Source organism: Schistocerca gregaria, chromosome 2 (assembly GCF_023897955.1).
Source record: "Schistocerca gregaria isolate iqSchGreg1 chromosome 2, iqSchGreg1.2, whole genome shotgun sequence".
NCBI lineage: Eukaryota > Metazoa > Arthropoda > Insecta > Orthoptera > Acrididae > Schistocerca > Schistocerca gregaria.
The window spans coordinates 797,277,362-797,290,544 of NC_064921.1; the positions used below are offsets into that span (position 1 = coordinate 797,277,362).

Here is a 13,183-nt window from a genome sequence, read left to right on the forward strand (position 1 = left end):
CCCGTGCCAATAGATTTTGGATTAAAAAACTACAACCTCTAAGGGAAATAAAAATTGTATTATGTCACTAAGAAGTGATGATACCTTTGGCTGACTTGATAACACTATCGTCAATAGCTCGGTGGATATTTGTTGAGAATTAAATAAGCTGTAGTAACAGCTGTATATACAACTGTGCATACTCAAACCACCTCATAATTACACAGCTATTTTATTCCTTCCAGTTTTTCCAAAAGTTTTCATGAAATGATTAATTATTGAATACTGCCTCATTTTTCTGAGCGGTACTTATCTGACTCTCACTTTGGATTTTGTAAAGGATTCTGCACAGAGAGAGCTATACAAGATTTCATAAATGAAGTCCTGGCATAGCCAAACAGGAAAATTATTCTGTTGAAGTGTTGTGAGACCATGACAGTGTGGACCATAAAATGCTTGTCAAATAAAATATTTTATCATCAGTGGCACCCCTTTAGTATGGGTGAATTCTTGCTTTCATATCAAAAAGCAATAAGTGACATTAACAAACTGTCTTCCAGGGATAAAGCTAATATCAGAATGGAGGACACTATTTCTGGGATCTTACAAGGTTTGGTACTAGGTCGGTTGCTTCTGTTGACCTGTAGAAATGATCTTCCAAACAGATTTAAAGCACAGTCAAAAACTGTAATATTTGCTGATGATACAAGCATGAAATCCAGGGCCTGAAATCAATCTTTGCCAGACATAACCCAAATGTTAGTCGAACAGGACTACATATGATTCATAGTCAACAGTTTAAGTCCTAATTCACATAGAATTATATAATACAACTTCATACAAGAAAAAAATATCTTCTGATTTACAGATATAAAAATAAATGGTCTTACGCTAAGTGAAACACTTTTTGTAAAATTCCTTGGGATCATCCTCAATAAAAAGTGAAATGGAGTCAATGCAGAGAAATGCTAATGTTACTTACAAGTATTTTTCATAGTGTTGATGAGAAGGCTAGAGTGTTGGTTAATTTTCGATATTTTCATTTCCTGTTGTCTTAACAAATGATTATCTGGGAGATGAAGCTGAAGTTTGGAAAGTGTTTATACTACAGAAGGGAGCAGTGAGAATATTACAATATGTAAAGAATATAACAGCACATGTTGTGGGTGCCTCTGTAAGGACCTTGCCATTGTTACAAATGTTTATCAGAACATTTTTTGCTTAATATTGCATATGGCTTCTAATAATATTTAGTTTCGGCTGAAATGAGATTTGCACAATCAAAATACTGTACAGAAAACTAATTTTCATGTAGAGTTTATCTCATTGTATAGAATCAGAATGCACTTTCAGACCTTGGTGGAAAGTTCTTCAACAAGCTCCAGTCTAACATAAAACAAGATCAGAAGGGAAAGAAAATCCAGAAGAAAATTAAAAGCTTGCATCATTATCCACCCAGTCTACAAATAATCTATGTATCTGGATTCATGGATTAAAATTTCCAGTTGGTTGCATTGTAAGTGCCAATGTTTAGATGTGTGACTTGCAGCAGTGTATTGTAAACAGGTATCTGTTGTTACAAATGAAGGTAAGTATTTTATTCAAACAATAACAGCGTATTTTTCCAAAGAAAAAAAAAAGCTACAAGTAGGAGATATACAGATGTTATCTAATAAAACCGAAGAAGGAGCAGTTTTTTAAAGTAATTGACTAGGTTACATTTAGCTGGGATGAGAACAATTAGTATTAAGAATTTAGTGATAGTTTATTGTTAATACAGCGTGCAGATTGAGTTTCTCTTTTTTTTCATGCATGCCTTGGGTTATTTCAATTCCCTGAAAGGAGCTCATTCTTGTTGTCAAGCCAAAGTAGTCCCATACATACGGAATGAACGCAGGGGAACATATGCAAGAATCCTGTGTTCCACTCCTAGGTGAGGTCCTAGTGTAGGTGGATTGCTGTTGCCTTCCTTTGAGCTGTTATGTAGCGTCAAGTGTGTATCCGCGTTGACTTGATGACTGTGTTGAGTCTCGTAAGTGTAGTGTTCGGTTTGTGGATGAAGTGAACAAAAAGGATGAAACCCAGTGCTGGCACATAGCATACTCCTTTCGAATAGCACCAAGTGATCCTTTGAGTTTAGTGTCCCAATCTGCTGGATGGGTCATCAACAGGATTTTGTATCCGTTACTTTGAGGCACTGAAGGGTGGATGGAAATTTAATGCAAGACATTGGTGCAGATACTGGTGATCAGGAATTTTACACCACTACCCCTCATCTCCCTGCTGGCCAAATACTGACAGTAAAAAATTTCCACCACTGGGCTTCGGATCAACATACCTCTGAGTCTAACTCCATCATGAAAGCATAAGTTAGTGACTTCTGCTTAAGAGGCAGGACTTTCCTATTGGGATATGTACAGAACATGAGGAATGAATAAATGGAGACATTTTTGTGGTCACTTTATCACTAAGCTATGAAAACCGTTTCCTCTAGCAATGACAATCTTTCAACATTTCATTCTAAGTGAGAGCTGTACAAAAAGCTATTTCTTCTGTAGTTTGCTGATTTTTATGGTAGGTGCTTGCAGCTGTTTTATGTCAATGCCAATGCTGTAGTCACTCGTTTAATTCAGAAAGTATTGACATCTGTTTAACTTGTATTACATTTCTTTCTGCTCTTATTTTGTTACAGAAAATTGTGATGGATTTCTTGGATAAGACAACAGAATATTTGTTAATTGTCACAGTCAATACTGCTGGACAGCTTATACCTATCAACAGTTTCCCAGTTAACAGTAAAACAAAATGTTGTTATTTTATCAAATGTTACAAAGAGCCAGTAACATCTCAGAACTATCAGAAAGTATTGCTTTGTGGTGATATGTCATCAAAACCTATTGATGAGTTATCTGTTTTAGTTGCAGAGGTAAGATGGCGCATAAAATATTTTTTTAGTCAAAAAATAATGTGACTTAGATGAAAGCAGTGAGCTACTTTGAAATTGAAAGTTCTTGGATATTGGAGCTGCATCACACTCACTCTTATAATCTGATACTTTGGTCTGCTTGCTGTGCTTGGCTGCATGGTTCAATTTCATGGAATAAGGCCTCAGCGTAAAGTCTTTAAGGTGGACTGGAAGATTCTGTATGTAGGATGTGCTATCGATACCCAAGAACGTGTAACATTATCATCAGTGGTCACAAAATGAGCTACTTTATTTTTTGTTTCTTATTGAGGAGTGAATAACAACATACAATTTAATCAAAAAAAGTCACTTTGAAATTGAAATAGTGTTATTACAGAACTGAATTTTCCCTCTTAGCTGTAGTGAAATTCTGTAAACAAAATGAAATTTATCTATTTTGTTGATAAAAATGTTACTCAAGTATTTTGTTAAAATAATAAGCAGAAATTTTGTATTTATAAACAACTTGTTAGGACTCAAAACTGGACTGGAAAAAAAGCACAGGTCATTCCTATTTTCAAGGAGGGTTGAACTGATCATAAAACTGGAAAACAAATTTTAATAATTGGTTATATCTTGGTATCCATCACTTGTTCTAAGACAAGTGAAACATGCTGATTCAAAATATGCGAACAATTTGTCTCTATCACCCACTTTCTTTTAGATAGACTCCTACAATCTTTTATATTTCAGTATAAAAATTATTTCTTATTGAAATCGTCCACTTTTGGCTATTAAAAGATTATTTATTACCATTAAAATTTAGGCATGTTCTCATTTTCAAGCATTATGGCATGTTCTAACCTACCCAATAATATAAAGCTGTGCCATCTGTGTAAGAGCAATTGCACTAGGTGTTGTGAATTTTTGAGCTATTCCATGTACCATCTATATTACAGAGCTGGAGAAATAATGATGTAAACTTTGAAGTGAACAGCTGATAAATTCACAGCTATTCCATGTATCATACACGGTATAGAGCAGGTCAATAATGATATAAACACTGAAGTGTTTACATATTGGTTATGTACATGGTATATGGAACAGCTGATAAATTCATAACATCTAATGGAACTGCTCTTACACAGCATGGCAGGGCTTTATATTATTGAGTGACTTACATTATCCACTCCAGTCACTAACATCAGCTATCCTATCAAAGGCAGGGCTACCTGTGAAACCAGTCATGTGGTCTACAAGCTAAGCTGCAACCGATGTGCTGCATTCTATGTGGGCATGACAAATAACAAGCTGCCTGTCTGCATGAATGGCCACTGACAAACTGTGGCCAAGAAACAACACCCCAGTTGCTGAGCGCACTGCCAAACATGATATCCTTCATTTCAATGAGTGCCTCAGAGCTTGTGCCATATGGATCCTTCCCACCAACACCAGCTTTTCTGACTTGTGCAGCTTTTCTGACTTGGCCTCAATCTCCTTTAGTCACTTGTCTCACCCATCCAGCCCCTTCCCTGTCCCCATTCCAGTACTACACAGCCATCATTCCACCAACACACACCCAGTCTTTTTATTTCTTTCCTTTTCCGTTACTTCTCCCCCCCCCCCCCCCCTACCTCTCACCTGCCATCCGTCTAGCCTGTAGCACTTCACTGTCTGCCACCCCCACCATACTATCCTTCCCCACCCCAGCTTCCTCCTTACCCCCACCCAGATGCCACTACCACCATTTACTGGTGCACTGGTGCTACTGCTCTGTGTTGTTTCAGCTGCCTGAGACTGCAGTCGTGTGTGTGAGTTGCATTTGCGTGAGTATATGTGCATGTGTGTGTATGTATCTATTGTTGGTGAAGGCCTTAATGGCCAAAAGCCGCTTGTTTACACACAGCGCGTGAAGCACTCGTCGTAACAGTGTGACCAACTGCCACACAAACAGAGTTCTGTACTTATAAAAAGATAGGAGACCTTACGTTTGAGATTACCCTCGCACAATCTAAGCTTTTGAACAAAAAGTCCTTCTACCAAAATAGAACACAAACACATACATTCACGGAAACACAACTCACTCACACAGGGATACTGTGCCTGGCCAGGCCCTGGCAACCATGTTTGTGTGTGTGTGAGCTGTACTTGCCTGGATGTGTGTGTGTGTGTGTGTGTGTGTGTGTGTGTGTGTGTGTGTGTGTGTGTGTGTGTGTGTTCTGTTTTGGAGGGAGGACATTTTGTCCAAAAGCTTAAATGCTTAGCAGTTTTTTCATTGTGCTTCTCTGAAACTCAGTACGTCTTCTAAGTGGTTTGTAGCTATCAATCATTTTCATAATATTGTTGTTATTCCATTCTAGACCTTCCATTATTTAATACAAAATATTCTGAAACACTAAGAAAAATGACAATAATAGCAAAAATAATGCATAATGATGAATGCATTTATAATTAAAAAAGTCAATCTTATGAAAATATAGAATCATACAAAAATAAGAACACTATTATGAAAAGGAAAGTCGGTACTCACCAAATAGCGAAGATGCTGAGTCGCAGATAGGCACAATGAAAAGTCGTGTGTGTGTTGCATTTGCGTGTGTGTGTGTGTGTGTTTGTGTGTGTGTGTGTCTGTTGTCTATTGTTGACGAAGGCCTTAAAGCCCGAAAGCTGTGATTGTGAGAGTCTTTTTGTTGTGCCTGTGTCTGACTCAGCATCTCCGCTATATGGTGAGTAGCGACTTTCCTTTTCATATTATAGTTACATCGTATCCTGGATTTTCCATTGTGTAAGAATAGAACACTGTCACAAGAAAATAAGAAAACAATAAATCACTTGAAAGTAGTCACCACATTTAACAACTTATCACAGGTGTTGCTGCTAGCATGATAAACTTAAATAAAAACGCCCAAGACAATTAATATAAAGTGCATGTAGAGTGCCAGTGAACATCACAAGATGTAGTAACCAAGACAATAAAAGTCCTTCTCTCAAAATAGAAACCCAAACACACACACATTCATGCAAGTGGTGTCCCAGCAACAATCTTAAAGAAGAGCATACTAATTCAAACACTTACATACTTATATCACTGCTCAGGAACTTTTCCCTGATGTATGGAGAACATCTAAAGTTATCCCAGTACACACAAAGGTGAGAGAGATAATGTAAATAAGTACAGACCCATCACAATTTCCTCTTTCATTTCTAAAATATTAGAAAAAGTTATATATGACAAACTTATGGAATTTGTCAATGAAAACAATATCCTATGTAACGAATGACATGGATTTAGAAATAACAGGTACCATGTTTTGTGACTTTGTAGTGAGTTGTTTAAATGTAGAAGTCTCTTATAGCCCTCGCCCCTCTGCTGTCAGAAAAGAAGTCAGTAGTCAAATATGTGTCACTGCCTAGCAGGACAACAACATCAAAAGGAAAGACAGCGACTGTGAAATTCAGGAACAAGGGAACAAGTAAAGACTTGGATCGCGCAATATGCCAATCACTTAAAATCAACTCACAACAAGAAAAACACCTCAATTGAAAGGATAGGGAAATGAGAAATGGAGATGGTATTTGTCACAGTAGACAAGAAAACCGAATCCACCAAAATAGAAATTGAAGCTGCATGTGAGATTGTTTCGGCTAGACTCAGTATCAAGGATGGACAAAAAATTATAAGACAGTCCTTTTACCGACCACTAGATTCTCCTCTTGACGTAACTGAAAACTTTGGAGAAACCCTTAGTTTGCTTGTACACAAGTTCCCTAATTGTACTGCAACAACTGGAGAAGATTTTAATCATCCAGCAATCAATTGGGATAATTGTTGCTTTGTTAGTGGTGGGCATGACAAGAGATACTGTGAAATGTTACTGAATGCTTTCTCTGAAAACTATGCCAAACAGATAGTTCCGAACCCCATTCACAATGGACATATGTTAGATCTTATGGCAATCAAACAGAGCTAACCTCTTTGAGGAAGTCCACATTGAAACTGGTATCAGTGATCGTGAGGCAATTATAGCAACAGTGAATAACAAAACAACTAAAACAAGCAGAAAGATTTGTACATTCAGCAAACTAGACAAAAAAACAGTAGTTTCAAGTCTCAATGAGGAACTTCAAACTTTTAGCTCAGGGCAGGAGCATGGAGAGGAACTATGGCTTAAATTTAAAAGAATAGTTGACTAAGCATTGGAAAGTTGCTAGTCACACAAACGCAACTCACACACATGACTGGAGACTCAAGCAATTGAAACCACAGTGCGAGGAGTGGCACCGGTGCATGATGGGTGTGGCAACTGGGTGGGGGAAGGAGGAGGTTGGGGTGGGGATGGGGAGGGATAGGTGATGTTTGTGATCGGACTGGAGTAGGTGGTGGTGGGAGGATGTATGGGATAGGTCTTGCATCTAGGTCTGTTACAGGGATATGGGCCATGAGGAAAGGGGTTGGGAGCAGCATGGATTAGTATATTGTGTAGGTTCAGTGGACATGGGAATACCACTGTGGGAAGCATGGGAAGAATAGTGGGCAGAACATTTCTCATTTCAGAGCACGACGAGAAGTAGTTAAAACCCTGGCGGTGGATGTAATTCAGTTGCTCCAGTCCTCGGTGGTACTGAGTTACGAGGGCAATGCTCCTCCATGGCCGGACAGTTGGACTTTGGAAGGTGATGGGAGACTGGAAAGATAAGGTACGTGAGATTTGTTTTTGTACAAGGTTGGGAGGATAATTGCGGTCTGTGAAGGCTTCACTGAGACCCTCTGTATATTTTGAGAGGGACTGTTCGTCACTTCAGATGCGACAAGATGGAGGTCAACATCTAGGAAGGCGGCTAAGTCCACTTCAAGGTCACCCGCCTAGCAAGCAAACCAGAGGGCCGTCTTTTTTTAAAAAAAAAAATCTCTAGAGCGGTCTGGTGCGACCCATAACCATCTCAATCAATACCTTTTTTTTTTTTAGAAATGAATTAAGGATCTTTATTGTCTATAATATATCATACAATCAACGTTAATCTTTATTTTACAATTGCCATTACCAACTTTGGCCCATATAAACAGGTACTCATCAGCATTTAATTTCTTCTTCTTCCTAGTACTCAAAACAAATGGCATACTTGGAACTAGAGTACCATAAGGCTGTTTAGCCAACAGTCCTGTAGTCTCCGATATACTCCATGTCTTCCAAGTGAGAATGTTCGCATCTACAAAAGCTTCAAGGCCACCATAATCTGCTTGATTGCCCCACACAACAGCAAGTGTGAGCCAAGTACTACCTCCAAACACTGCCTGTACATCACAGGAAAAGTTCAGATGGAGTCCACGAAATACATTCGGACCTCCAATTAACTGCTACTTATTAAATTGACCAGCAAGGTCAATATCAATAGCCTTCAAGCTGCGATACACAGGTACACTGCGCCGCCAGCGACGACGCCATGCACTTTGCAGAGGCATTGCTGTGGCACGTTAACACAAGTGATTGTCCCCACACAACAGCAAGTGTGAGCCAAGTACTACCTCCAAACACTGCCTGTACATCACAGGTAAAGTTCAGATAGAGTCCATGAAATACATTCGGACCTCCAATTAACTGCTGCTTATTAAATTGACCAGCAAGGTCAATATCAATAGCCTTCAAGCTGCGATACACAGGTACACTGCGCCGCCAGCGACGACGCCATGCACGTCACAGAGGCATTGCTGTGGCACGTTAACACAAGTGAACAAGTGCCTGAGAGACGACTTTAATTTCAATCTCCTGAATAGTTTTGTTTCTCAAATCAAGAAGTGCGTTATCATGCAGTAGCACATGTGATGCAATTGTGTTGCTCGATTTCCTTACGCTGAGACCGAAAGGTGTCTCAGTTGTTGGCAACAAATTCCAGCTGTGTTGCACACAGCCCTTGGGGCAGAATTCGTAGCCCAAAACACACTATTGGAGCTATCAGATGTAAAATATTATGTTCACACTACTCTTTGCTCGAGTTTATGTCTTTGGAGGGGCTCAGCCTTTCATTTCTTCTTAGGAAGTAAAACCATCTGCAATATCTTCACTTCGACAGCTGCCACCTGTTCCTTACCAAGAAGTCCCTTCCACACAGACTAGCCACCCATGGTCTTCGCATCTGCAGTGACGAGCAGTCCCTCTCGAAATTTACTGAGGGTCTCACTGCAGCCTTCACAGACCATAAGTATTCTCCTGACCTTGTACAAAATCAAATTTCCGTACCTTATTTTTCCAGTCTCCCACCACCTCGCAGAGCCCCACACTACGGACTCAGAAGAGCATTCTCCTCGTACCTCAGTACCACCCAGGACTGGTCCAATGGAATTACATTCTCCGCCAGGGTTTCAACTACCTCTCGTTGTGCCCTGAAATGAGAAATGTTCTGTCCACTACCCTTTCCTCACCTCCCACAGTGGTATTCTGCCGTCCACCGAACCTACACAATATATTCATCCATCCGGACACAACCCTTGCTCCCAACCCCTTGCCTAATGGCTCATATCCCTGTAATAGACCTAGATGCAAGACCTGTCCCATACATCCTCCCACCACCACATACTCCAGTCCAGTCACAAACATCACCTATCCCATCAAAGACAGGGCTACCTGTGAAACCAGACTTGTGATCTACAAGTTCAGCTGCAACCACTGTGCTGCATTCTGTGTGGGCAAAACCACCAACAAGCTGACTGTCCGAATGAATGGCCACCAACAAACTGTGGCCAGAAAACAAGTGGACCACACTGTTGCTGAGCATGCTGCCAAACATGACATCCTTCATTTCAATGACTCCTTCACAGTCTGTGCCACATGGATCCTTCCCACCAGTACCAGCTTTCCTGAATTGCGCAGGTGGGAACTTTCCTTGCAATACAGTCTACGTTCCAATAACCCTCCTGGACTCAACCTTCGTTAAGTCACTGGCCTCACTCATCTACCGCCTTCCCTGTTCCCATTCCAGCACTACACAGCCCTCATTCCACCACCACACCAAGTCTTTTCTCTTCTCTCCCTTTCTGCTACCCCCCCCCTCCCCTCCCTCCTTCCAACCTCTCCCCTGCCCTTTCGTGTAACGTGCAGCACTTCATTGTCCAACACCCCAATCCTACAACCCCCCCCCCCCTCCCCCTCGCTACCCAGCCTCATCCTTATCCCCACTGTCACCGCTTCCATCATGCACTGGTGCTGCTGCTCACAGTGTGGTTACAGTCGCCTGAGACTGCAGTTGTGAGTGTGAGTTGCATTTGCTGGAGTGTGTGTATGGGTTTCTGTCATCTGTTTTTGATGAAGGCCTTGCTGGCCGAAAGCTTTTTTGTGACAGTTTTTTTGTTTTGTCTATCTGCGACTCAGCATCTCTGCTGTATGATGAGTAGCAACTTTCGTTTTTACATTCCATCCTGGATTTTCCATTACTTGACTATGCATTGGATAGATATGTACCCAATAGAACAGTTCATGATGGGAGAGACCCTCCATGGTATAGAGTCACTGTAAAGGAACTTAACAAAGAAACAGAGACTACTGCATCATAGGTGCAAACAAAGCCTAGTGCTATGGATTGAAAGATGCAGTGACAGTGAAGAGAGCAGTGCGTGAAGCCTTCAGTGACTACCATAGTAGAACAGTGTCAAATGGTCTTTCACAAAACCCAAAGAAATTATGGTTGTATGTAAAGGCTGTTAGTGGCACCAAAATTACTGTTCAGTCACTCATAAACAAGACAGGAAATCAAATGGAGAGTAGTAAAGCAAAATCAAAAATGCTTAACCCTGTTTTCAAATGTTCCTTTACGTAGGTAAACCTACAAGTATTGCCCAGATTTAATCCTCATACAACTGAAAAGATGAGTGAAATAGATATTAGTGTCAGGGGTGTTGGGAAACAGTTGAAATTGTTAAAAGAGAATAAATGTCCAGGGCCCAATGGAATCCATATCAAATTCAATGCTGAATTTATGGCTGAGCTAGCGTTTCTTCTGGCTGTAATGTTTTGTAGATCACTTGAACAAAAACCTGTGCCCAGTAGGTGGAAGAAAGCACAGGCCACACCCATTTACAAGAAGGGCAGCAGAAGTGATCCACGAAACTATCGTCCAATATTCTTGACACCGATTTCTTGTAGAATCTTAGAACATATTCTGAGCTCAAAAGTAACAGAATGATCTTCTCCGTCCGAACCAGTATGGATTACAAAAACATCGATCAAGTCAAACCAAAGTCGCACTTTTCTCATATGGCTTACTGAAAGACATGGATCAAGGCAGTCAGGTAGTTGCAGTATTTATCAATTCCCAAAAGAGTGCTGCACTTATTCTTATTATCAAAAGTATAATCGTATGAGGTATCAGACGAAATAAATGACTGGATTGAGAATTTCTTGGTAGGGAGGTCACAGCATATTATTTTGGATAGAGAGTCATCGACACGTGTAAAAGTAACTTCAGGTGCATCCAAGGGGAGGGTGTTGGATCCGCTGCTGTTCATAATGTGTATTAATGATCCAGAATGAGATTTTCACTCTGCAGCGGAGTGTGCGCTGATATGAAACTTCCTGGCAGATTAAAACTGTGTGCCCGACCGAGACTCGAACTCGGGACCTTTGCCTTTCGCGGGCAAGTGATCTACCATCTGAGCTACTGAAGCACGACTCACGCCCGGTCCTCACAGCTTTACTTCTGCCAGTATCTCGACTCCTACCTTCCAAACTTTACAGGAGCTCTCCTGCGAAGGTTCGCAGGAGAGCTCCTGTAAAGTGACAGAAGTGACAATACAGTGCTGTGCAAGTGGTTTTCACATTTAGTTTTGTAACACTGTCAAAGTGTTTCCATGCTGGCTGCCAAAGGTGCTGTATTCTATGATGCTTATGCGCTTACTCTTAGAGTAGTTTTTTATTCCTTTGTTAATTAGTTATAGAGTTGCTTTTGACTGTTGTATGTTCTAGTTGTTGGGACAATTCTCCTTCCATGTAAAATACCCCCGTCTAACATATGTCATTTATCAACTCTCTTTACATCTGAATAAAGTGTTGCTGAATCTGATGTGAAGAGTCTTTTATTGTATTGCTGTCTAATAATATGTGCATAGTAATTTGTTCAGACAGCCACAGACACAAGTCCTTACCAACAATGGTGATCATGACATGATTGAATTAGCCACATTATATCACAGGAAGGACCTGCGTTCAACATGATGGATGCATTGACGAAGCCCGTGCCTTCGGTATCATTTGCGACTATTTTGGCCACATAACTCAGCATTATGATTTTGCAGGTGGAAGCAAGCTTTCTCTTTGCTGGAATAATTGCAGATGCAACTAAATTCACCAGCTGGATCAGAAATACGGAATGGAGATCAAAGATGTGATCGCCACTTTGCCTACGATGAATGCAGATGAGAAGTTAAGAATGAAACTGACATGACAGGTTTCCATTTCACAGGAAGAAGAGATCAGCCAAGTTCTAACACAATAAGACATTGGTGACAAAAGATGTTCACAATATTTATGACACCTGCTGAGTGAGGTGGATGTGGTAGCTGTGCCTGATAGTCTTTTGCACACACTGTAGAGTAATTGCTCTGCCACCACAGGTGAAAGGCATTATTGCGTCACAAACCAGCATGCCCTTAGATGCTGTAGTGGAGTTAAATTTTATGCTATAACACCTGCACCAGTGGTGTGCTTGTCGTTGCACATGATAACACCAGCCGATTAAGACATGTTTTCCACCAGAGCGGATCTACTAACCAAGAAGATGGAAGAATTATTGACTAGGGGTGACTGCAGCAGAGACAGGGGTTATTATTGCAAGAGGTCAAGGAGCCGCTCATCTTCTGTTTTGTCGACGTCAGATACTGACAAACCCGCTGTTGGCTGGTATCAAAGCAGATTTGGGGACATGGGAGGCAAGGTACAGGTCTATGTACACACCCAAATGCTGGTGGCAATCAGATGTAGACATGCTGATCAGTTTCTGGGCATCGTCTCAGTGCCTATTCATCAGTTACTGTAAATCTGGGCAGAAATAACTTGTATAAGGGGCGTTCAAATGAAACCCAGTCACTGGTGTAAAGTAAGGGTAATGATTTTATTAACTCAACAGTGCAGTTATAAACAGTACACAAACTCAAAAATAGTTGCCAACACGTTTATCCCATTGCGACACTAGCCGGTCGATTTAATCCTTGAAGAAACTAGTAGGCTGCTCTAAAATCCAGACCGGGAACCAATCACACACTTCATCGTGCTCTACGATAACACAAGGTAACCAATGGATCTTGGTAACAGT

General features: G+C 40.7%; 1 protein-coding gene across 1 annotated transcript in view; it reads left to right on the forward strand.

The window, feature by feature from the left end:
* LOC126335984 (dynein beta chain, ciliary-like) overlaps positions 1-13,183 on the forward strand; it is a 782,187-nt gene that overhangs the window by 3,503 nt on the left and 765,501 nt on the right. The window contains exon 2 of the mRNA XM_049999461.1: positions 2,672-2,905. Within this exon, the coding sequence (XP_049855418.1) occupies positions 2,672-2,905 (234 nt within the window). The remainder of the gene's footprint in view (positions 1-2,671; positions 2,906-13,183) is intronic.